At 37.0% G+C, this 27,906-nt stretch overlaps 1 protein-coding gene across 1 annotated transcript; it reads left to right on the top strand.

The window, feature by feature from the left end:
- The first annotated feature begins 20,343 nt into the window (after positions 1 to 20,343).
- Positions 20,344 to 22,590, top strand: LOC113100737 (zinc finger MYM-type protein 1-like). Its single transcript, XM_026265327.1, has 2 exons — positions 20,344 to 22,025; positions 22,463 to 22,590. The coding sequence occupies exon 1, from the start codon at positions 20,416 to 20,418 to the stop codon at positions 21,616 to 21,618; it is 1,203 nt and encodes a 400-aa protein (XP_026121112.1). The 5' UTR covers positions 20,344 to 20,415; the 3' UTR covers positions 21,619 to 22,025; positions 22,463 to 22,590.
- The last annotated feature ends 5,316 nt before the right edge of the window (positions 22,591 to 27,906 follow it).

Genomic DNA, 27,906 nt, shown 5'->3' with positions numbered 1-27,906 from the left:
GATTTATTTAAGTAATTCCATTCAAAAAGTAAAACTTATAATATTATATTCGTTCCTTACACACAAACTAATATATATTCCAAATGTTTATTTATTTTAATTTGACGATTATAACTGACAACAAAGAAAAATCCCAAAATCAGCATCTCAGAAAATTAGAATATTGTGTAAGGTTCAATATTGAAGACACCTGATGCCTCACTCTTATCATCTAATTAACTCAAAACACCTGCAAAGGCCTTTAAATGGTCTCTCAGTCTAGTTCTGTAGGCTACACAATCATGGGGAAGACTGCTGACTTGACAGTTGTCCAAAAGACGACCATTGACACCTTGCACAAGGAGGGTGTAATGATATAATATCTCCATATTCATCGGGAAGAAGGAGGCGGGAACCGGCGCACACTCAAAATGAAACTTTAATAATCACAAAACAAACAAAACAGCGTCGTCCGTGAGGGGCTGGTGCGTGCATATAAAAACCAAAACATAAATAAGGCCCGGGCCTGGTCCTCTCTCGTCCTTCACTATCGTCGCTCCAGTTTTATATCCTTCCATCTCCTACGTGGGACTCGAGACCGGCGGTGGGGCGCAGGTGTCGCTGATTTCCCAATCATTCCGCCGGCCTCACTCCTTGTTCCCATGTCCCTCGGCCCCGCCCCAATCGCCACAGAGGGCAAGACAGCAAAGGTGCAAAAGAGGCTGGCTGTTCACATTGCTCTGTGTCCAAACACATTAACAGAGAGGCGAAGGGAAGGAAAAGATGTGGTAGAAAAAAGTATACAAGCAATAGGGATAACTGAACCCTGGAGAGGATTGTTAAACAAAACCCATTAAAAAATGTGGGGGAGATTCACAAGGGTGGTCTGCAGCTGGAGCCAGTGCTTCAAGAACCACTACGCACAGATGTATGCAAGACATGGGTTTCAGCTGTCGCATTCCTTGTGTCAAGCCACTCTTGAACAACAGACAGCGTCAGAAGTATCTCGCCTTGGCTAAAGACAAAAAGGACTGGACTGCTGATGAGTGGTCCAAAGTTATGTTCTCTGATGAAAGTAAATTTTGCATTTTCTTTGGAAATCAGGGTCCCAGAGTCTAGAGGAAGAGAGGAGAGACACACAATCCACGTTGCTTGAGGTCCCGTGTAATGTTTCCACAATCAGTGATGGTTTGCGGTGCCATGTCATCTGCTTTTGTCATTTTGGTGTTGGTCCACTGTGTTTTCTGAGGTCCAAGGTCAATGCAGCCATATACCAGGTAGTTTTAGACTGCTTCATGCTTCCTGCTGCTGACCAACTTCATGGAGATGCAGACTTAATTTTCCAACAGGACTTGGCACCTGCACACAGTGCCAAAGCTATCAGTACCTGGTTTAAGGACCATGGTATCCCTGTTCTTAATTGGCCAGCAAACTTGCCTGACCTTAACACCATTAGCCGTGTTTCCACTATCGAGCTAAGACCAGGCGTGCTAGTGCGTGCCAGGGCCAGTCGCGTTTCCATAGTCACTTCCGGGGCTTGATCATGCCTCGCCGGGGCTTCCTCGGGGCCAACGGCCAGGGTTTTTTGGCCCGACGAAAACCTTGGGCCAAAGCGGGCCAGCTGGGGCTAGAGGAGGAGTTATGAACAAAGGCGGAGTTTCTCCGTGTCTGGAGAGCGTCAGCGCGGATCATTTCAGAAAGATAACAGCAGCATTAAAGAAGTTTTAAAATAAGTTGAGCTCAAAACTCACTCTTAGTTAGCAGCAAGTGTTTGAAATAACTTGATCCGATGTGGATTATAATCACTAAACAAGGCAGAAATATTTATAAGCGATGTAAAAGACTATGCACGCTATAACGTTATCATAGTAAACATGGTAAATATGACCGCTTGGATAAATCAGACGTCAGCTTCTTATTCTCTATCACAATTGTGTATTTATTAAGTAACATTTTATCTGTCGTCTCGTTTCAAGAGTTTAGCTCCACGTTGCATATCATCAAAATATAATAATGATTTTTGTTCGGGAGCTTTTATAAAAATAGAGAGTCTGCGCTGCGGATCATTTCAGAAAGATTTCATTTCAGCTTTAACACCAGCATTAAACACTTTTTAAAATAAATCAAGCTCAAAACTCACTTTCAGTCAGCAGCGAGCGTTTGAAATAACTTGATCCAATGTGGATTATAAACACTAAACAAGGCAGAAATATTTATAAGCGATGAAAAAGATGTGCACGCTAAACATGTTACCATAGTAAACATGGTAAAATATGACCGCTTGAAGAAATCAGACGTCAGCTTCTTATTCTCTATCACAATCGTGTATTTATTAAGTAACTTATATTATCTGTCACAAGCCTCGTCTCGAGAGTTTATCTCACATCATAAAAGATAGCCTAATAACGTTTTTGTTCGGGAGCTTTTATAAAAATAGAGATATTATCATTCATTCTAAATATGACGGCTACTGTGGCTAATAAACAGAAACAGACTCGACTGAATAAGCAGGCTATTTTCATGAGCGTTAAAAATAAATAAATAAAATAGAAATAAGTGTATTTATGTGTGAATAATTTTGAGTGCTGATAAATTAAATCAATTCTATAGTTAAAACATCGATGCTTTTGAATTTGAATATATAACAAAGCATGCAAACAAACGGCCTCTTTTATCGTGTTTGTTTTGTGATCGCGCACGTTCCAGTGACTTATTTCTTAGTTTTCTGATAACTTTACTTTGATGGTGAAATGATGAGGTTGCATGACGTTGTTCTGAGAGGCGTGTAAAGGGCATGTTTTAGTGACGTGCAGCGGTGCTTCAAGCTCCACTGTGGAAACCCTCCGCTACTCTGGCCTCGTGCTACTGGCCCGGGGCTATGAGCCCCGCCCGGCCCGCTTTAAGCCCTGGCTCGCACTGGCCCGACAGTGGAAATGCGGCTATTGAAAATCTATGGTGTATTGTGAAGAGAAATATGTGATATGCCAGACCCAAGAATGCAGAAGAGCTGAAGGCCACTATCAGAGCAACCTGGGCTCTCATAACTCATGAGCAGTGCCACAGACTGATCGACTCAATGCCACGCCACATTTCTGCAGTGATTCAGGCAAAAGGAGCCCCAACTAAGCATTGAGTGCTGTACATGCTCATACTTTTCATTTTCATACTTTTTAGTTCGCCAAGATTTCTAAAAATCCTTTCTTTCTATTGGTCTTAAGTAATTATCCAATTATCTGAGATATTGAATTTGAGATTTTCCTTAGTTGTCAGTTATAATCATTAAAATTAAAAAAAATAAACATTTTAAATATATCAGTCTGTGTTTAATGAATGAATATAATATACAAGTTTAACTTTTTGAATGGAATTAGTGAAATAAATAAACTTTTTGATGATATTCTAATTATATGACCAGCACCTGTATATTTTTATTCAAATTGACAAAATTAAGAGTTTGTTATTGTTTTGTCATTGTTTTACTAGAGGGGAATGTTCTCAAAACCTTAGCTAATGTTTTGGCTAGATTCTATCAAAATTCTTACAGTAACATTAATATAATATTTGTTTACAGTTATCTGGTGACTAACTTTAGTCTGTGTTTAAAGTAAGACAGTTGTCTCCTTGAAACTGAATCTCAGAAAGTGAACTAAATTTATTTCTTATAAATTCAGATCTGTGAGGTCTTCAAGTGGTGTGTATCAGTTTGCTTTAGTTCTGTCATTCATTCATAAATCATCACACAGAAACACTAAGAGCATATGTGCTTTTCTCTTATCTTTAGATGAAGAAGACATCAGCGAAGAAAAAAAACCCACATTTTTATTCAGAGGCTGCACAAGACAGAGTCTCTGCAGATGAATGATGTTAATGAGCAGAGGTGGAGAGTCCAGGGGTCAGAAAGTAAAAGTCCTGCCACATTTTTGCTCCACCCATGAACTCAGCAGCTGATTTCACCAGAGGAGGAATCAAGTCATTCCGTCCAAGTCACAAACTAGTCTCAACTCAAATCCCAAGTCCTCAAAGAGTTAAAGTCAATGAGATAATTAAGAGACTAATTAAATGATGAATGTGCATTGGTGATGAACACCTGCTGTTATTGAGAATTACAGAGGATCAGATGCTGATGTTTTATTGGTTACAATTATGCCACCATCATGGAGATCAGTGTTTGCTTCAGTTGGGCTCTTGATCTTTGGTTTCTTATGTTAGATATTTCTCTGTAAAAGTACATGTGCTGTTATAAAACAGTGCGATCAGTGCTGTGCAGAAAACCGTTTCTAGCTGGTTTTACATGATGAAGTAATTATTAGGCATCAGCCTGTTTATTTCCAAAACAATTTTATGTATTTATTATTAACAAATGTTCAGTTTTTAAATAACCTACCTTGTGGAACCGTAGATAGAGGTGGGCAGATCGATACTAATATCGATAATATCGATACCAACGTTGGTATCGGTATTGATCGATACCAAAGGGAAAATATCGATACTTAAGTTTCAGTTTCTTTCGTTTTGCGACCTGGCCGTGTTTGTCAAAATGCTGCTACTGTCACAGAGCAGAGCAAGCTCTCAAAAGTGCTGCTCGTGCTCGACACTGCTCTCCTCCCCCTCTCCTGTGTTGTACCGTCACGTGACTCACCACTAGCGCTACCACCAGCAGTCAGGCGCGCGCACCGCTCAGCCGCGCATTTCTAACAACAGTCAGTCAGAGGCGGAGAGAAAGAGGAGCGTTGTATGGCTGTATTTTCAGGCCGATCTACCCTTTTTGAGTTAGCTGTGAAAAGGAATACTAGTTTCTATATTTAAACTACACATAGATGTGCACCAGACTTAATTATTTTTATTATTTATTATTTTATCAATAGCTGATTCTCCAAGAGCAGTGGATATTACAAGGCGCCTATCAGAAATGATTGTGAAGGACCTGCAGCCTCTTTCCATAGTGGAAGATGTCGGCTTCAGGAATTTTGTACAAGGAGAATTTGTTTTACATTGTGAAGTAAAACATTGTGACTTTGTTTAAGAAAAAAATCCTGAAAAGAAGTGCACTAAAGAGGAGAAACATTTTTTTATTAACATGCTACTTGAAAAGAGAATTTGTTTTTACTTTTTTTTTTATATATTTGTGAAGTAATCATTTTGAAACTTTGTTTATTTAAATAAAACAGAAGTAACCAAAAGTTATTTCTGAACAAAAGCTTTTGTAGTACTGATTAATAACCCAAAATGCAAATCACAAAAACAAATTAAAAGTCATGAAAATTCATTTAGATTTAGGTTGAAGACACATCCACCTTAATTATTAAAAAGTATTGGTATCGGTATCGGCGATACTGGCCCTGTATTTACTTGGTATCGGATCGATACCAAATCTAGCGGTATCGCACACCTCTATTAATCACTATAATGAATACATTTCCTAATGTATGTAATAAATATACATTTTTTAAATCTTTTCCTAATAAGACGCACAGACATCATGACCCAGCATATGAATCTCAACAATGGTGACAATCAACAAAACGCTTCAAGCTGAAGTGCATGCTGGGTAACACCATAGTAAAAACTCTGATTGTGCACTGTAGCATGAATAATTATTGTAACCACTGTTGAGGATCATATGATAAGTGCTTATGTCTAAAATCCCGAGCCTGTACAACTTTCCCCCCCCAATATTTAAGCATTAAAATAATATTTGTTTAATAGGACTTTTTTTTTAGTTCAGTAATTGCTGAACATAATTTAACAAACCAAAGAGAGACACCTTCATGAAGTTAATTAAAATGTTTTAGATGAAAAAAGGGCAATTAAGTTTTCTACTTCAAGCTTTTAATTCAGCAATGTGTTATTGTTTACTACATAACACAACCGCAAGTGTTTAAAAGCAAATTACTTTGAATTATTAAAAGGGTCAAGAGCCCAACTAAAGCAAACACTGATCTCCATGATGGTGGACTCACCACAATTATGGTGACAAAGTTTTTTTTTTTTTTTTTTTTTTTTTCTTCCAGTTGATTTCATCCAAGGTTGTGATTAAAGTCAATTGTAGTTCTTGTGTTTCTCTTTTCTTCAGTGATGTTGATTGTTAACTGCAGGTGTTCATCACTAATGCAGAATTATCATTTAATTAGTCACTTAATTATCTCATTGACTTTAACTCTTTGAGGACTTGGGATTTAACTTGAGACGTGTTTGTGACTTGAAAGGAATGACTTGATTCCTCCTCTGGTGAAATCAGCTGCTGGGTTCATGGGTGGAGCAAAAATATGGCAGGACTTTTACTTTCTGACCCCTGGACTCTCCACCTCTGTTAATGAGACGCCCCCTCAACTAGAACTACAGTAAAACTAGAACAGCTTGATATTTATTATTTTAATAGTTTCACTAAAATGGTACATAAGTAAAGTCAAGTCACCTTTTATTTATATAGCGCTTTAAACTAAAAAATATTCCATCAAAGCAACTGAACAACATTAATTAGGAAAACTGTGTGTCAATAATGCAAAATGACAGTTAAAGGAAGTTCATCATTGAATTCTTTGATGTCATCATCTCAGTTTAAATAATATCTGTCCCATCATTTGCAATCAAGTCAACGATATCACTGTAAATGAAGTGACCCCAACTAAGCAAGCCATAGGCGACAGCGGCAAGGAACGGAAACTCCATCGGTGACAGAATGGAGAAAAAACTTTGGGAGAAACCAGGCTCAGTTGGGGGGCCAGTTCTCCTCTGACCAGACGAAACCAGCAGTTAAATTCCAGGCTGCAGCAAAGTCAGATTGTGCAGAAGAATCATCTGTTTCCTGTGGTCTTGTCCTGGTGGTCCTCTGAGACAAGGTCTTTACAGGGGATCTCTATCTGGGGCTCTAGTTGTCCAGGTCTCCGCTGTCTTTCAGGGCTGGAGAGGTCCTTTCTAGGTGATGATCCACGTACTGGATCTGGGTGACTGCAGTGACCCTCTGATCTGGATACACTGTTAAAAATTGCTGTAAAAAAACTGCCAAATTTCGACAGTAACATACTGTTTTTCATTAAAACAGTGGATTCTGGGTATTCATCATTTTCGAGAAGGTAGCCTGCTGCTATATATCGTAAATTAACAACGTTCAAAGTCGACACTCAGCGGCTGTGTTTCAAATCACACCCTACACCCTCATTCACTATTCCCTACATGAGTTTACTAATATAGTCCACCTGACAGAGAGAATGAACACTAATGAGTGAATTCTAATTTTGATAGTCAAGTGATTATGGTTGTTTCTGTCAGGCATGATCTACTAGACTGACTTAAAGAGTTGCTATAGTAATCAAACATTAATTTGGTGTTGAGATATGTGAGTGTATTTAAAAAAAAAAATTCTTAGGTTTCATAAGATTGAGCAGAAATGTGATAGCCAGAACATATGGATTTAACGACAGTTTGAGTTTTAAATTTTTTTTGGGCAGCAGTGTCTGCAACACTCAAAGAGAGAAATCAACAATCAGCATATGAATCTCAACAATGGTGACAATCAAAAGGTTCATGATGCAATGCATGCTGGGTACCAGCACAGGATAAAACTCATCCATGACTCCCAGCATGCATTGCGGCATTAATAAAATAATGCCCCTGAATTGTTCACTTATTTTCTTGAATTCTTATGTGCTTATAATTTTGCTTTTGTCTTAAGTTTTAGTAGCATGTTTTGTGATGTTCAGAACCGATCTGTTTATTAAATTTGTGGATTGTCACCATTGTTGTGATTTGTACGCTGATTATTGATGTGTCTGTCTAAAATTCAGCTAAATGTATTTTTTTTTAAAGTGAAATTTTCTTAACAGTCTTTCATAACTTAAGGCTCAGCAAGGTTTCTTATTTTGTAGTATCAATATTCAAAAAGAGAAGGGACACGGGACTGCGTCGGAAATAATAGAGTGTATGTTCTTGTCAATCTATAAACAACCACACCAGTTTTTTTACTTCTGTCTTTTTTTTTTTTTTTTTTTTTTTTTTTTTTTTGCTATAACAAGTTACAAAGGCGCATTGTTACAGCATTTAAAAAAAAAAGTTTCTGAAAAGTTATGTTCAAGAGCCCAACTGAAATAAACTCTGATCTCCCATCATGGTAGTGAAAAAAAACACCTAAACCTATTTAACTCTCAATAAGATCTTCTGTAGACATCTGACAGAAATAAAGTCAGTCTGGTTAGTAATGTCAATAGGGTGAAGCTGTTATATGAGTTGTTTAATCTGATCTTGAGAGATTTGATGAATTCTTTTATTTCAAGTTATTTCATCTAAGGCTCTGGCTGAAGTCATTTATAGTAGGGCTGAGCGATATATCTAACGATATGATCATGCGCATCTAATCAGTAAAGCTGCTTCCGTGATCACCGCTAAAATCGCCATCACATAATTGGAGTGGCATTTAATAGACAGCAGAGGTGCACTGTTAAAAATTGCTGTAAAAAAACGGCCAAATTTCGACAGTAAAATACTGTTTTTCATTAAAACAGTGCATTCTGGGTAATATTCATCGTTTTCGAGAAGTAGCCTGCTGCTATATATCGTAAATTAACAACGTTCAAAGTCGACACTCAGCGGCTGTGTTTCAAATCACACCCTACACCCTCATTCACTATTCCCTACATGAGTTTACTAATATAGTCCACCTGACAGAGAGAATGAACACTAATGAGTGAATTCAGACACTGATCAACAGCTGCTGTTAATGAGTAGAATCACTGAAGAAAAAAAAACATAACAAGACAAACACATGAAATACAACTGACTTCAGCCACAGCCTTAGATGAAATCAACTGAAGATTTAAACGATCAACAAACAGCTTCACCAACTTCACACATTACTAACCAGACTGACTTTATTTCTGTCAGATCAGAGAACAGAGATCAAAAGATCTTATTGAGAATTAAAGAGATTTAGATGATAATGTTACTGTTTCGTTTGACATCACCATTGTGGAGATCAGTGTTTGCTTTAGTTGGGCTCCTGACCATTGACTTTTGCAATTTAAATTTTGTTTTATTGCTGTATTTGTATCTTTATGATGCATCTGTTACAGCAGTATTAATTTTGATAGTCAAGTGATTATGGTTGTTTCTAACAGGCATGATCTACTAGACTGACTTAAAGTGTTGCTATAATAATCAAATATTAATTTGGTGTTGAAATATTTGAGTGAAGAACACTTCAATTTTGTAAGATTGAAAAGTAGTGTGATAACCAGTATTTATGGATTTAATGACTAGTTTTAGTTAAAAAGTATTTCGGGCAGCAGTCCCCACAACACTCAAAGAGAGAAATCAACAATGGTGACAATCAAAAGGTTCATGATGAAATGCATGCTGGGTACCAGCACAGGATAAAACTCATCCATGATTCCCAGAATGCATTGCGGCATGAATAAATTATGCCCCTGAATTGTTCACTTATTTTCTTGAATTCTTATGTGCTTATAATTTTGCATTTGTTTTAAGTTTTAGTAGCATGTGTTGTGATGTTCAGAACCGATCTGTTCATTTATTTTGTGGATTGTCACCATTGTTGTGATTCATACGCTGATTCTTGATGTTTCTGTCTAAATTTCAGCAAAGGTTTTTTTTTTTTATTATGAGTGAAATTTTCTTAACAGTCTTTCATAACTTATGGCTCAGCATTGTTCCTTCTTATGCTGTAGTATCAATATTCAATAAGAGAAGAGATACGGGATTAGATCAGAAATAATAGTATTTGTTCTTGTCAATCTATAAACAACAATATCAGATTTTTTTTCTTCTGTGTACTTTTGTCTTGCTATAACAGGTTCCAAAGGCGCATTGTTACAGCATGAAAAAAAAAAAAAACCTTAGTTGTTGAAAAGTCACGTTCAAGAGCCCAACTAAAGTAAACACTGATCTCCATCATGGTAGTGAAAAAAACACCTAAACCTATTTAACTCTCCATAAGTTCTTCTGTAGACATCTGACAGAAATAAAGTCAGTCTGGTTAGTAATGTCAATCTGGTGAAGCTGTTTTAGTAGTTGTTTAATCAGATCTTGAGAGATTTGATGTATTCTTTTATTCAGTTGATTTCATCTAAGGCTGTGGCTGAAGTCATTTGTAGTTCTTGTGTTTCTCTTTCCTTCAGTAATTCTACAGGTGTTTATCACTAATGCTCAATCATCAATTAATCACCGAATTATCTCATTAACTTCACTGATTCAGTGTTACTCTAACACTCTGTAGTGTGCACACATTATAAGTGTTCATTTAAAACTGAGGATTTTCTTGTGGGGTTTAAAGATTTAAAGATTTAAAGATTTAAGATGAAGAAAAAACAGAATGAAACATAATTTAACAGTAATAAACTGTAATTAATTTACAGGAAACAAACTGTAGAAAAACAGTTATTTACTGGCACCCCTGCTGCCAGTAAATAACTGTTTTTCTACTGTTTCTTGCCGTAAATTAATGGTTGCCAGCAAAAAAAAGTGTTTTTCTACAGTTTTTTGCCGTCAAGTCAAGGAAAAACAGTAATATACTGTAAAATGTAAACGTCAGATTTACCAAATGAAAAAAAAGTTAATTTAACTAAAATATTTGTGACCATCCATAGAAAAAAATTAGGCAAAGTCATACACTGATAATGAGAGTAAATACTAAACTTGACTGTATTAATGTGTATTTGCACAAGAGATATCGTTTAGTTTAATGTAGTTTTGTTGTTCACCATTGTGCTGGAGAGTAGAGCCGGTGCTTCAGTCAATGATGAGCCACAAATTCTGATTTTCTGCTGCTTTATATAAAGGCAGTAAATGTGGAGTCGCTGATACAGTGGTGATCTCTGTGTTAAGTACTTCAGCAAATACATGTGCGGTGTAGATGACAATGAGCTGCAGTGATTTGAGTAAAAGTCATGTATTTAGTTACTTTATTACTGCACATTAAGTGTAAGAAATATTCCTTCTCAGTGGACTCCAATGAAATAGGTTCATAGTACTAACATCGTAGGAATGCTAGTTTAAAAACTCAAACTGTTTGAAGCAGTGGGAGTGGAGTTAATTTCCATGGTAGAATTTACGGTAAAATACTGTTAAAAAATAAGAGTGGTAAATTAATGGTTAAGAGCTGTAAATTAACAGTACTTTACTGGCACCCCTGCTGCCAGAAAATTACTGTTATTTAACGGCAAATTTTTTTACAGTGTGGGACTTTCAAGTCACAAGCAAGTCTTCAAGTCATATTCAAGTCCTCAAAGGGTTAAAGCTAAAGAGATAATTAAGTGACTAATTAAATGATGATTGTGCATTAATGATGAACACCTGCTGTTCTTGATAATTACAGAGGATCAGATGTTGATGTTTTATTGGTTAAAGTGATGCAACCATAATGGAGATCAGTGTTTGCTTTAGTAGGGCTCTTGACCCTTGACTGTCATGTTAGATCTCTTTATGAAGTATTGCATGAGGTGCTGTAAAGCAGAGAGAAGAAATTAATCTGTATGTGATAGGTGGTCAGAATACAATCAAATTAACGTTAGCTCTATTTAAGTTTAGCATAATCAACCCAGTAAAACTACACTATGAAAAACAATTAAAGTAAGTGATTTTTAAAACTACTAAGTGCATACAAAATTTGAAAAACTATACCCTGTAGACACACACAGACATCAAGAACCAGCATATGACTCTCAACAGTGGTGACAATGAACAAAATGTTGCATGCTGCACTGTAAAACATTTCCTGTAGAAATTACAGTAACTTACTGGCAGCAGTTTGCCAGTAACTTATTGTAAATTAAACTTACAGTAAAAATACTGTATTCATATTTACAGTACCATTTAACTTGCTGTAAATGTATTTGCAGTAATATATTTTTACTGTAAAACACAATTATGTTTTTTTCTCCTTTTTATATATTTTAATACAATAAAATATTACTTTACACTGTGAAATTAACTGTAATTTGTTCACTTTTATTATGTATTGTAGAACTGTACAAATTATTGTATTTCAACAGGTCTCATGTCTCAGTAGTAAAAACTATAAAAAGAAACAAAAGACTGTTTAACTTCTTTTATTGGTTTAATAGTTGTAATAATTGTAATACTTGAAATAACATTTTAATATTCTTGCAGATAGTACTTTCAGTTTTCCAAAAACTTGAATACATTTCATTTATACATAAAAGTTTCATATTAAGAGCATTTTAAAACAACAGACATGAACAGATTCAGTCATAAGAACAATCTTAAAAATTTACAAATTCAGAAAACTCCTGTGTAGAATGTATTTGCTCTTGGTAGCTTAATAGTTTTGCCAGCTGAAATCCAGAAACTCCTTAAAGGGATAGTTCACCCAAAAATCATAATGATGTCATTAATAACTCACCCTCATGTCGTTCTAAAACCCGTGAGACCTCCGTTTTTCTTCAGAACACAGTTTAAGATATTTTAGATTTAGTCCGAGAGCTCTCAGTCCCTCCATTGAAGCTGTGTGTACGGTATACTGTCCATGTCCAGAAAGGTAAGAAAAACATCATCAAAGTAGTCCATGTGACATCAGAGGGTCGGTTAGAATTTTTTGAAGCGTGGAAAATACATTTTGGTCCAAAAATAGCAAAAACTACGACTTTATTCAGCATTGTCTTCTCTTCAGGGTCTGTTGTGAGAGAGAGTTCAAAACGAAGCAGTCTGGATATCCGGTTCACTTTTTGAACCAGTTCACCAAATCAAACTGAATCGTTTTATACTGTTCGCGTCTCCAATACGCATTAATTCACAAATTACTTAAGCTGTTAACTTTTTTAATGTGGCTGACTCGAGAACGAGTCAGTCTTTTGTTCATTATCTGGCTCAGCTAGGTGTTCATCTTCAGTTCTCTCTTCACAACAGTTCAGTCAGTGTACTGTTTGAGTAAATGAATTACTCCGCGATATTGGTTTGTTTGAACTCAGAAGAAGTGTCAGCCACATTAAAAAAGTTAACAGCTTAAGTAATTTGTGGATTAATGCGTATTGGAGATGCGAACCGTTTAAAATGATTCAGTTTGATTTGGTGAACTGGTTCAAGAAGATCCGGTTACATCGAGTGATTCGTTCGCGAACCGGATATCACAAACTGCTTTGTTTTTAACTCTCACACAACAGACACGAAAGAGAAGACAATGCTGAATAAAGTCATAGTTTTTGGACCAAAATGTATTTTCGATGCTTCAAAATATTCTAACTGACCCTCTGATGTCACATGGACTACTTTGATGATGTTTTCTTACCTTTCAGGACATGGACAGTAGACCGTACACACAGCTTCAATGGAGGGACTGAGGAGATAAATGGAGGTCTCACGGGTTTGGAACGACATGAGGGTGAGTTATTAATGGGTGAACTAATTTTTTGGGTGAACTATCCCTTTAATGAAGGAGGATACATGAGGGTTCAGACCAGAGTTCTTCCTTTGCACCATCTTCCCACTTCTTTTGATGACCTGGAACTTTGAGGAGCACTTGCTGTTGTCAGGGTTAACATTCAACCTTTACATAACAGAAAAAAAGTTAGATCATTTGATGTGAACAATGTCTACAAAACAACCAAATACTCACAACACAACCAAATACAGAAATGCACTGCAAATGGCACAGAACACAAAGGAAATATTTCCAGGGGACCCAATATGTGACGAACCCGGATGGAGCATGTTTAGTACTCAACGTCTACTTTTGTTTTCTAGCAAAAAAATACAGAGATTACATGTTTATGACATACAACTTTATATACAATATACAAAATGTAAAAAGAACATGAGGGTAAGATATTAATTTATACATTAGTAACATTGCTAAAAAAAATGGTAATGTTATGTTTAAAGAAGTTTCATAGGTAGAAATGTAAGGTAATGTAGGGTCCAAAGATGAAACAGCTAATTTTAAAGTTGAAACACACACAGATAAATAAAGCATATTACGAAAACTTTTTTGTATAAAATGTATTTATTTGCAACAGTTATGTTAACAGCAATAATAAGACATTTATGTCCTAAGAACAGCTATTAAGCTGATAGACACCATGCTAGGGATGTTCCGGTACTAGTACCGGTACCGAACGGTTCCTGGGCAAATTCCAAATGGAAGTGATCATCCCTATCCCCTTGGAATGGGGACTTTGGAGTGAGTAGGGCATGTGCGTGCCATTAAGTAGTCGTTAGGAAAGCACTTTGCTAAAGGAGCGAAATAATTTCCTCATTATCTTCAGCTGAGATGTTCCTGTGACAGCGCAGCATGTGACCGTCAGCAGATGTCGCTGTTTTACTGTTATAAATGTGTTATATATATATATATATATATATATATATATACAACAAAATTTCAATATGTAAAACAGTACCATTGCTATAGATTACGTTTAGAATGAATGCTGCTTCTCTTATTTAAATAATGTTTTTTTTTTATTATTTTTTTTTTTTTATGTATCGTTATGTGATTTTATTTTATTTTTTTCAGAAAGTTAAAGAGGAAGATAATGAAGTGTATTCGCTAGTCGTCATTTGAAGATGATCTTCAATCTATATACAAGATCCAGCTGTGTGATCTTACATCAGGACCTGAATTTTGACTCATTGAAATGTATTTATTCTTATGAGTTCCAAGAGCGTTGACAACAAGTAAGAATGTGTCTAATGTCATGAGATGGTGAAGGTGGATACTCGGTCAAATGGACCGAGGGGAACATCCCAACCCTATCCCCACCCACCCCGCATGTGAACGCGAACAGACAAAGTGAGACCACCACCCCAAACTTAGTGACATAGAACTCTTGTATTTAAAATACTAAATATGAGTAGGCTAACTATATTTCGTTATAATTACATTTTAAACAAGGGGTAATCAAATTAATCAGTATTTTAGATTACCAAAGTTATTACCTTTAATTTTAATTTAATTTCTTAATTTAATATTTAAGTAAACAGTTTGGGGATTTTAACCAATAAGGCAACTTCTCCATGGAAAAATAAAAAAATGAAAAAATATAAAACTATAGCTTCATGTGCTTTACAGATGAACTTGAAGTCTTAATTCATTCGAAATGTTCAAGAAAATTCAATTCAATTCAGTAACGGTAACGCGAGTTCATGATCCGATTCGTGAACCGATGATTCTTTTGAGTCAGTCTCCTAGAATTACATTTAAATTAATGCATTTAGCAGACACTTTTATCCAAAGCGACTTACAATGCATTCAGGCTAACATGTGTTCCCTGGGATTTAAACCCCCAACCTTGCGCTTACTAACGTAATGCTCTACCACTTGAGCTACAGGTACACTAATAATATTAATATACTTTTAAAAGAATAATTTATTTTGTTTATCGTCACCAGTGTGGAAACCAGTGGTCCACAAACTGGATAGATCTGAGGTGTGTTTCCCAAAAGCACCGTTAGCAAACTGTGGTTTTTAAATAGGCTATACTATAACTACATTGCAACCGTGGGAAACAAGCCTTGTCAATTTTGACAATTTTTACTTAGCGATTCTTTTGTTCCGATTGCTTCTCCATAGAGAGGATTATCATCACTTAAAGTTTGGTCCATTCATTAAACAAATCTATTGTATATATTGGACAACTGTGCCACTTGTTTTGGCTACTTTTATTATAGGTTTGGTGTGTCTGGATTCGTTTTGAAGAATGCGGCATGAAACAGCACAGAATCCCATTCATTGTATTCAAATTGAATTTGATTGGAAGATTATGACATAAAATATTTTTGTTGTTGTTCATAGAACTTCTGTGGAAAACTGATGTTGTTAAAAGTAAAATGCAAATCAAACACAAATCTAATGACTGGTAGATGTCACTTCTATTTAGAGTTGGAAATCATAAAAATGAGACATCAACTTAATATGTTCCTTTGTGTGTTTCATACCCCTTGAAGGGGTCATATGATGCTGCTAAAAAGAACATTATTTTGTGTATTTTGTGTAATGAAATGTGCTTATGCGGTTTAAGGTAATATATATATATATTTTTTGTTTTTTGTTTTTTTTTGTTTTTTTTCACATAATGTCTATTATTGTTACTCCTCTATGCCCCGCTTTCTGAAATGCATGTTTTTTTGCAAAGCTCATCGCTCTGAAAAGCGAGGTGTGCTCTGATTGGCCAGCTATCCAGAGTGTTGTGATTGGCCAAATGTTTCAAGCGTCTGACGGAAATGTTACGTCCCTGAACATATACTTTTACGGTGTGTCCCGGTCAGAAAACCAGCATCACAGGGCAAAACAAAACCCATTACAAATGAGGCATTTGTAGCATCCAGTGGGACATAATTACTGATTATAATGACTTAAACTGTCTTTTTATGCGTTACGTTGTGTATCATGCTGCGTAAACATAAAACCATGTCTGCATTTGTGAACGGAGAAACGACAAACGGCAAGCACTACTCTACACTGTTCAAAACTCGCATTTGAATCATCAGTGACAGATCCTTTACGTATGTAAAACTACTTACATCCTGTGAGTCAGAAGCACCAGACTGTCCTTGCAAAGAGTGAGGAATGACCAGCAATTTGAGTGAGGAACCCCCGGGGGCTATAACGAGGAACGGCCAGCGTATTAGACAAAAGAGCAGCCGGGGGATGAGGCAACTACATGTTTTGACCCCGGGCCGGACTCCACTTCATCCACAGTGAGCACAAATGTTGATGTATTTCCCCAGCAACCAGCACAGGTCCGCTCTAGGCATAACGAAGTGGATATCATGCTCTTTTGGAAGGCCAAACATAGTAGTTTCAATTTCACAATGAAACACACATCTTCTACATTAAATGGCGGAGGCAGAAACAGCAAGAATCAAAGTTATGCCTTCTTTCTTTGCGTGAACATTTGGGAGGTGTTATGCAAATATTCCCACACAGTGACGTAGATATATGGGAATGAGTCTTGGACAAGTCTTAATGTTTATAAAGAAAATCTTTTTGGATTTGAGACTTTAGTCTTTGCAACTTTACAGATCTTCTTCATGCACCAAGAGCTTGTAACACTCCAAAGAGAAAGGGAAAATTTAGATTGCATCATATGACCCATTTAAGTATATATTCTAAAGTATTTTGATTAAGTTACTCAACCTGAGTACTGTAACAAAATAAATTAATGATTACTTTTTTAAGGTTGTATTTTCTAATCTGTAGTACAATAATGCATCATCACTGCAGCACTCTATTGCAAACTTCTGTAAGTATCTTTCTAAAACCTTATAAACAATTTATACAAATGTTATAACTTAAAGGGAGAATAATGCACAGTGTCACCATGTTTGTACAGCATTTTTGGATGTAGTACTGCTTTAAATAACATATATTGTAAATATCTGACATACCTGTAATTGGCATACTTGACATACTTTTTATTAATAAAATGTATATATCTTACAAATGAAAAATACATATAAACATAACTCTTTCCTCATTGGGACTGATGTGAGAGCACAGACATTTATGCACACACACACACACACACACACACACACACACACACACACACACATATATATATATATATATATATATATATATATATATATATATAAAGTTAATAACAAACTCTTTATAGTGTATAAACAAAGCCTGAGCATTTGAATGCTTTGAAGGCCCCTGGCATAAGTGCAGATTTTGCCTTGTAAGTCAAAATAAAAGTGTCATTTATTTACACATGTACAAAGATGTGGTTCGATCTGCTGGGTAGAAAATCAGCTTGAGCAGGATGTTTGTGGTTGATGTCAGTTTGCGAAAATGTGTCACACACATACATACACACACACACAAAAAGTTCAAAAGTTCGTTTTTTTATTATTATTATTCGAGCTTACAGCTCATAAAAGTCGAAAAATCCATGAATCTCAAAATATTAGATTTACATTTGAGTTTGATTAAATGACCAGCCCTACAGTATAAATTCAGGGTATCTCTTGTTCTTTGAAACGACAATAATGGCTGAATAGTGCTGACTTGGCAACGGTCCAGAAGAGAATCATTGACACCTTCCACAAGTGCTGTATCAAAGCATATTCAATGTAAAGTTGACGGAAGGAAGAAAATAGGCAGGAAAAGGTGTTCAAGCAAGCTTGAGAATACAGTCAAGCAAAGCCAATTCAAACACTTGGGAGAGCTTCACAAGGAGTAGATTGAAGGTGGAGTCACCACGCTCAGACGTCTTCAGGAAAAGAGCTTACAAGCCACTTCCGAAACAGAAACAACATCAGAAGCATCTTACCTGTGCTAAGGAGAAGAAGAAGAAAAACCTGGACGGTTACTCAGTGGTCCAAAGTCCTCTTTTCAGATGAAAAATGTTGCATTTCATTTGGAAATCAAGGTCTCAAGGAAGACTGGAGAGTTTGGGGTGATGTGACGTCTGCTGGTGTTGCTCCAGTGTGTTTTATCAATACCAAAGTCAATGCAGCCGTCTACCTAGAGATTTTGGAGCACTTTATGCTTCCATCTGCTGACAAGCTTTATGGAGATACTGATTTTCTTTTCCAGCAGGACTTTAGCACCTGCCCACAGTGCCAAAACTATACTTCCAAGTGGTTTGCTGCCCACGATATTACTGTGCTTGTTTGGCCAGAATAACATTCCTGACCTGAAGCCCATATGGAATCTATGGGATATTTTCAAGAGAAAGATTAGAAACAGTCGATCCAACAATCCAGACGAGCTGAGGTCTCAATAGTGCCCCAGAATTGCCAAATGCTGATCGCTTCCATGCCACACTTCACTGATGCTGGAGTTTGTGCTAAAGGAGCCCCGACCAAGTACTAAGTGTCGAAATAAACACACTTTATAGAACTTGAACTTTTCTGTTTTGCATATCCTATTTTTTTATTAACTTTAGGAAATATTCTGATATTTTGAGATACTGGATTTTCATGAGCTGTGAGCTTTAATCATCAAAACAACAACAAACAACAACAACAACAACAAAAAATGTTTTACTTTACATGTAATAAATCTACAATATTTGAAAGTTTCACTTTTTTAAATAAGCTACCTAAAAAATTAATTCAAATTTTTGGATATGCACACACAGACATACACACACACACATACACACACACACATAAAATGCATGCATCTATATATTTGTAAAAACTCAAATAAATTAAAATAATGTCATTATAATAAATAGCAAAATTACTAAAACTTCAAATGAAAACAGAATAAAAATAAATAAAAAAAACTGGTTCAAATTATTCATATCTCTGTGATCTTAAAAGAACATTGGCGTAGATGAATTTTAGTTACAGTACTTATTATTATTATTTTTTTATGTCAAGGAAGCAGTGACATAAGTTATTTATAAAAAGCTTCAGCTATACTTCATTTCACACTTATAACTTCCTGTAACTTTTTTTTCATATCCTGTTTCTGTCCTTCAATGAGTGTAAGTCATTGTTAGATAAGTAGTTTCTTCCTTTACTTTTGTTCTAGTTCACAAACTCTTGACAATTAGAGGTACTTAGCAAACTTCCAAGAACAACCTAATATGTCTTTATTTGTGGTTAGTTTACAATTATAATGAATTAACATTCTTGCAGAAAACTCTAAAAATAAAGATTTACAGCATTTTTCTAACATGTAACGTTTTAATTTATTTGATGTATTTTTATTTCAACAGAAGTCCAGAGCAGCAGCGGCTCGCCCATAGAGGGCGCTGGGGCGCCGACCTCCCTGTCAGTTTTTATTTTTATTTAATTTTTTATTTAATAATAATAAGCTTTTAATAATCTCTCATTTTGAAAAATAATCTGTGTTAATGACATGCTATTAGTGGTTTTACTTTAGAATGTGTTTAGAACTCTCCAGAATGATATTTGCATTCACTTCATGTTGGTGTAGTAGTAGCCAATAGGCTGTCTTCCCTGGGCTCCAGTTCGCTCAGCCCAACAGTGCTGGAATTTAAGCCAATGGATACCCTGTTGCTACGCAAAAAAGTTTATATTTTGCCAATCATCGTCGTCGAATTTTATGGTTTAGGGGCTCTGAAAATATCGCCCGTGATTAGAGCAGTGCACCTGCTGCACCACGGGATATTTACCTCAGAGGAGTACGAGTGCAGTATGGAGGCGCCGATGAAGTCGAGTAGCTTTAATGAAGTCGTGGGAGTTGAGCTAGCCCCAAATTCAGTTAAATCTCTACACCTGTATCCATTTGAAAGAAGAACATTAGCGGAAAAACTAATTGTAAAAGAACTCGGACCAGACAAGCCAGAAGTGAATATAATCCAACAGGCGCGAGAAAAGGAGAAAACCTACAAGAGATCATTTTCCCGAGGTTGGTTCAATCGAAAGCTTTGGCTTACTAGCTGTGGTTACGCCAATGCAATATTTTGCTTCCCTTGCTTACTGTTTAAATCAAGTGCTTGTGATAGCTCGTGGACACAGACAGGGGTAACAGACCTGAAACATATGTCAGAACGCATTAAGAAACACGAACGGGCAAGAGTGCATATGGACAACTCTGTGAAGCTAGCCATGTTAGGCCGAATTAGCATAGCCACACAGCTAGATGAGGGACACCGCGTTGCGATAAGAAGGCACAACGAAGAGGTGGACAGGAATCGGCATATTTTGTCAAAGATCATTGATGCCGTGAAATTTTGTGGTGCCTTTGAACTTGCTTTGCGTGGTCACGATGAGAGTGAAGCCTCAGAAAACCCTGGCATCTTCCTGGGTCTAATTGATCTCATGGCCTCAATCGACCGCGAGTTGGAGGTGCACCTGGAGAACGCCACTGTTTTTAAAGGCACTTCGAAGACCGTGCAGAATGAACTGTTAGACTGCATGTTGTCAGTTCTCAGAGACCGCATTCTGGAAGAGGTGAAACAGTCGGACTATATTGCCATTCAGGCAGACGAGACAACCGACATATGCACTCATTGTCAGCTTGTGCTTGTACTACGGTACATAGATGGCCACAACAACATTCAAGAACGCTTTTTTGAGTTTATCGCGCTTCCAAATGCGACCGCTGATACGATTTCCACTGCATTATTGGAAAGACTGAGCACCATCCTTCCTGCGGGACAAGAGGGGAAATTAATTGCCCAGGCCTATGATGGTGCCGCAGTGATGAGGGGTGCTACTGGTGGAGTGCAGCGTAAAGTGCAAGACGTCTACGGGTGTGCATATTACGTTCACTGTTATGCGCATCAGTTGAACCTCATTATGCAGCAGGCAACATCCCACATCCCAAAGATCGGCCAGTTTTTTTCAGATGTAGGGGGGTTTTCTACATTTTTTTCCAAGTCATTCAAACGAACGGCAGTGCTGGATGAAGTGGTGGCACACAGACTTCCAGGTGCTTCAACAACGCGATGGAACTTCCACAGTCGAGCGGTTAACACCGTTTACGAGCACAAAGATGAACTGGTTAAGTGCTTCCAAACCATTCGAGACAGAGGAGACTTTGATGCCATATCGAAGAGAGAGGCCGGGGGTTGTATGAGAATGTTGGAAGATGAGGTTTTCTGTTTCATCCTGGCGTTATTCCACAAAATCATGCCACATGTAGACATGCTGTTTAACCATCTGCAGAAGAGGAACATTGACTCTGTCTTCATCGCAGGGATCATCCAGAGGTTCACTCACAGCATACAGGCCATCAGGTAGGCTATGATTGTGCATATTGGCTGAAAACATGCTCATGTAGCCTAAACAATAAAAACATAAATCCACATGGCTGAGTACAATAGAACCTATCATAAATATCACAATTTCACCAACATGTTAGACTAGTGAATTTATTTGTGATGAATCTAGATAACATTGACTAGGCCCAACACAACAATAGCACATATTTTAATACAATTTTATTAAAATTATTTTTATATCTCCAGCAAGTTGGTTTCTGATACAGTAATTTCAGGGTGGACAGTGACTTGTGAAACTTATTTTGGATCAGGGACTCCTGTCCTTCTCTAGTTGAGGATGAGGAGTATAGGGGACCTGTACAGGAACCACCCCTGAAGAAACGGAGGGCAATGGGAGAAGAAACGCAACAGCATCTGGCAATAGAGGTAAGCAGTAACAGAAATTCTATTTCTGTATTCTATTAGCCTATATGTATTCGTGTTCGTTTGAACATTTTTGTATTCTGAATTGTAATTATTAGACATATCTATCTACTGGAGAATGCAGAAATTATGATTTTTTTTTTTTTTTTCACAATTGTGCTTTTGTGTATTTGGTGTGTATGTGTGAGAATGACACAGACAGCCAATAAAGCTTAGAGAGAGAGAGAGCGAGTGTGTGTGTGTGTGTGTGTGAGACAGAGAGAGACTGAGTGGATAAGAGAAAGACAGCTAGTGTGTGAATTATAATTAATAAAACTTACTTGTTCATAACAAAATTGTAACTGCTGTGAATATGCTGATTTTATTGTATTGTTGAACTGAGAAATGTGAAAACTTAATGTTTTGTGCTTACTTTTCTACAATTATGTATCGTTGCATAGGTATGTGATACCATTATGAGCCATGCCAAGGAGAGGTTTTCTTTCACCAATCATCTCATCAGTGCCACTCTGTTGCAAGGAGACTTGTTTCCACAACACAGCAGAAAGTTCCCGGATTCAGCACTAGGAACCACGGTGGATGCCTATCCCATGTTGGACAAAGCCAGACTTAAAACAGAACTGTCCCTGATCTATGAAAATGAGGACTTCCAGGGTTGCAGTGGTGCACTGGCTCTCTTTCAGGTTGTAATGGAAAATAACCTTCAAGACACATTCACCGAAACTGTAAGTCTTCTCAAGATCCTCATCACCACACCAATGACAACAGCAGAATCAGAGAGGTGCTTCTCTACTTTAAAGAGGATCAAAACTTTCCTTAGGAACACGATGGCACAAGATCGCCTCAACGCTCTGGCTATGCTCTCTATAGAGAAAAAACTCACACGGGACATTCCAGATTTCAACACAAGGGTCATTGAGAGATTTGCCACTCAGAAAGACAGACGAGCAAAGTTTCTGTACAAATAAGAGTTCTCCATCCCCTTCACTCTCACTCACACATTCACTCCATCTACCTCTCTCATACACAAATCTAACTGTCACAGACACCATATGTTAGTTTCTCTCTACTCTTTACTCTCTCTCTTTCTCTCTCACCCTCCCATCTATCTCTCCGACAGATTACAAGCAATATTATTGATTAAATTTAAAAAAAATGAATTTATTCATTAAATTAATTTCTTAAAAGTTAACCATTTAAAATGAGTAAAATTTACAAATTTTTTTAAACACAAATATCTGAATTAAAAATTCTTTCTTTTTTATTGCCAACATTGAAGACACCTGATGTTAACGAGCAGAGTTAATTAACTTCTGAGTTAGTTTAACTTTAGTAATTATAGCAGCACTGGCCTTGTACGGCGTAATATTTTTAACTTTCACAATGTAATCCATTTTATGATGTTATAAAGCATGTTGCAGTGCATTCTGGGCACAGAATGCACTACAACATGCTTTATAATTGTCACCATTGTTGAGATTCACAGGCTGATTCTAGATGTCTGTGTCTCTCTTTTTTTGTATAAGAGAAACCTTTTAGAAATTATTTGGATTAAATTGTAAATATAGTGTATTCATTTTTATGCTGTCGTTCTCTTACTCACTCAGTCTCTCACTCACTCACAGTCACACATCATATTTCACACACATTTGCAATTAAAATAGTGATCTCAATATGAAATGTAACCGTATGTTTGCTTTTTTTGTTTTGAAGTTCTGAGCTGGATTACTGTGTTTCCATACTAGTTAAAATGTTGAAATCTTCTTTCTTCTCATACTTGGTGTTCTTCAAGGATGTTGTCCCACCCTTTCTTTGAGAGCCTTCTCTCTTTATCAACACAGACTGTTATCCATTATCCAATTTGTCTACAGTGAAGTTTTAAAGATATGTAGTTTACAGCTGGGGATTGATTAAAGAACTAGATTGTTGTATTCCCTATTATAATTTATTGTTATGCGTTTGCACTTTTTCTATCTGGACACGGAGCATAATAAACTTGCAACTTGTTCATTATCATTACCTGTGAAACTGTTGATTTCTACATGGCAGTTCAATTAATATTGTCTTTTTAGACCATTGGTATTGACTGGTTTGAGCTATAAGCAAGGGACATGGGTGGCCTAAAATGCACCAGAATGCAGGTAATCACAACTATGAAATAAAAAAATTTCTGGGGGAGGAGCCCCCAGACCCCCCGCTTTAACAGCCCCACCTAAAATATTTTTCACCAGCCGCCACTGGTCCAGAGGTATGTATCAGTAGATATAAGTGCCTTTTAAATACAGCCTTGGACAAAGGGGAGCCTTTGAGTTATTTCTAAACCATTTGAACTTCTAACTTCAGAAATTCTCTCTTGGAAGTTCAATAAGGCCCCCTAGTGGTCAATAACTATATTTACTGGCAACATAATATGATTTGCGGTCATTGCTGCTGTCCAGTTTACTAAGGAAAAGACAGGGCCTCCTTCTCGAAACACTAGCAAAACTGATTTCTTTGTGATATATGTCACTGTCCAGAAAGTCTTATGTATGGAAATTCTTATCATGTAGCCCATTTAAGTAAATTCTTTCTTCTGTCTAACACTAAACAAGAAAACAGACACAAGAAAATGCTCAAACACATCATAAATTATTTTTAGTATGACTGACTTTGTATTAAGGTGAATTTAATAAAAACTTTAAGTTTCTAATTATATCACTATTATATCATTGTACAGAAATAAAGAGAGAGGAACCTTTTCATTATCAAAGAACATTTTCACTAACTTCAGTTTAGCCAGAGATCAAGCTCTCTCAAAAACTCCCATTTTAATCATTGAAGCTGTTTACACTGTTGGACATTGGACATTACACATGGATTTCTTACTTGCACTGTACACACATCTGCATGTTGTTGTTTCTGATAAGAGAATTCACCAGAGCAGACAGGTGCACACTACACACATAAAAATCAAAGGGGGCACACATAAAATACCACATTGTGTTGGGAAGTGTTGAGAGTTCCGATGCCTTTCTCCATGTCTCTGCAGCACAGCAGTGTAGCACACATTGACGCAGCACAAAGCCATCCCTACCTTTCCAGCTGACATGAGTGGCGATGAACAGTGACAAAAGTGGAAGTGAAAAGACATACAGCCAAGTATGGTGACCCATACTCAGAATTCATGCTTTGCATTTGACCCATCCAAAGTGCACACACAGAGCAGTGAACACACACACACACACACACACACACACACACACACACACACACACACACACACACACACACACACACCAGGAGCAGTGGGCAGTCATTTATACTGCGGCGCCCGGGGAGCAGTGGGGGTTCGATGCCTTGCTCATGGACACCTCAGTGTTGGTATTGCTGGCCCAAGACTCAAACCCACAACTTTTGGGGGTAGGAGTCAAACTCTCTAACCACAAGGGCACAACTAAGCTGTGCTTCACATTCACAGCTAATTATCCAGAAGAAAAAAGGCAAATAAAGTTAATTTGTCTTGCTAACTTCCATGGATTGTGAGCTACCATGTAATAAGTTAGCTAAAGTTTAGCTAAGCCAATATATCATGGGCATAAGCTAATTTAATGGAGAAATAGCAGCTGAATACAGGAAAATGTAATTAAAATAACCACACTGATATGATAATCAGGCATTAAAATCCCTGTAAAAATGTTTAACATTTGTCATTAAAAAGTGCTAATTTGCATACATTTGACATTAGCACCAACTGCCTTTTTCAGTTTAGTGTGAAGGTCTTCTTTGATTTTAAAGTGTTATACAGTATATTACAATAACACCAAATGAATGTCTGTGCATGTCCCTCACCAGAAAGCAGCATGGACCAAAACCCTGCATATGTTACAAACACGCCAGGTTCCACCTCCACACAATCACGGCGCACACCCTCACCTGAGTTCTAACCATCACCACCTGATCCTCATCGCCTGCCATCCACCACAGCACTATAATAACCACACACGCACCCAGTCATTGTCCGGTCACGTTCGCGACAAGATCATTCATCTGCGCTAACTATAAGGACTAACTCCTCTTTACCGTCTCTCCAAGGATATACTCCAAGGATTACTTCTCCTTCATCTTCTCTCTAAGGATTGTTCCCGAAGACTCCTCCAAGCCCCAACGGTGCGTGTGTGTGTGTTCACCTCCTTCCCGGGACGGATCCCAACTCCCATCCACTCCTCACTACCTGCTCCTCTGCTTGTGTCTTTAAATAAACATCTACTTCATCTGTTACTCCTCTGTCTCCGAGTGATCCGTAACAGCATAAGTAGTAGATATAAAATAGTATGTAGATATTTTAATTATTTAAAATCTGGTGTTTTCTGATTCTGTGTCACAAGGATGAATTTGGCAATCCTGACTCGCCATTTCCTCATTGGGGGCGCCTTTAGAAAGAAATGCATTCTTACAGACTAGTTAACAAGGTTTTTTTTTTTTTTTTTTTTTTTTACCAGTAATTTAAAGCTTTCTATAGATATATTTATTGTCTGTGAGGCATGTATTCACTGAGTTTTCTTTTTCGAGACTGAGACGGCAAAACGCACATCCTGGTTGTTTTCTTAATTTTACAAAAGCACAACGCTGTGTTGATATTGTGAGTGTACACAAATAAAATCCTCCATGTCAAAATGTGCTTTAGTTTCCACTCCCCGCAAAAAAATTTTGGATATTAGCCTAATAGCGCAATTTATCTAGGTTTAAAGTTTAACCCTTTTATGCTTATCACCCCTGTGTGATTAGAATGTTCGGTGCAGTGTGATCAACTGCTGAATTCAAGCGCTGAGGGCTTGTCATATTATCACAACTATTCAGTGTTTTCAAGCATATAATGCTTTTTTTAGGTTTAAATACATAAAAGTACTAACAAGACCAAAGATTTATAGTTTGTTATATCTACGTGTAGTAAATCCCAGAGGTCAGATAAGGTGCAAACTAACATGGCAGGCGCCCATCACCCGGAGATCAACTAACATGATTATTACAAAAGTGTTTAAACTACCAAATTAATTTACTTGCACATATTTCAGAATAGGAATATCAGATACTTCATAATATAGTGAGTATGTTTGTGAATATTGTTGTGTATTGGAGTATTAAACACAAGACCGGAGTAATTCCTTCGATGCTCTTTTATTTAACACATGCCAAGCTTGTCTTTTTAGAACAACTCACTCCACGTTCTCTTTTCCAAGCAGCACTTCAACACTTCAACATTCCACTGCCACCTTGTGGTTAACTATGAACACAACATTTCCCCTCTTACTTGAAAGATTCTTCATATCACAGATTAGTATCCAGAACAAAGATATTCTTGTAAGGTAACAAAATCACGTAAGATTACTGTGTACTTGTTAATAACTCACAACAACTTAACCAATGTAACTGACCTTGTTTTACTCTTTCTAATGCACAGTTTTAAGTATTTAAGCAATTATAACTGTTCACAAGCTCACAACATAACCAAATCAAAGATGCATGTTTTCTTTACTTTTTTTTTTTCCTTTCATGCATGTACAATTTCACTTCACTTCACTTTAAATCATATTCCTTCAACCACGTTGGCATTCTACGCACTCTATTACTCTTCCTAAGATTAAATGTCACTGGTGCTTGCAAGTTCTCATTCTGTGTGGTAACAGGGGCTGTAAAGCGAGTTAGTTTCGATACATTCCATTTCTTTTTGTCACTCAGAACGAAAGTACTCTTTCCGATTTGTTGCTCAATGTTCAGTGGTGGTGAGAACTGAGAAACACCCTTCCTCACATGCCCAGGTTGTCTCACTCTCACCTGGTCTCCTGGTTTGAAAGTGTGGTACTTGGCACCACGTCTTTTGTCAGTGTACTCTTTACTCTTGCACTGT

The sequence above is a fragment of the Carassius auratus genome, unplaced genomic scaffold (genome assembly GCF_003368295.1).
Source record: "Carassius auratus strain Wakin unplaced genomic scaffold, ASM336829v1 scaf_tig00217337, whole genome shotgun sequence".
Taxonomy (NCBI): domain Eukaryota; kingdom Metazoa; phylum Chordata; class Actinopteri; order Cypriniformes; family Cyprinidae; genus Carassius; species Carassius auratus.
This window is presented reverse-complemented; position numbering and strand designations above follow the sequence as displayed.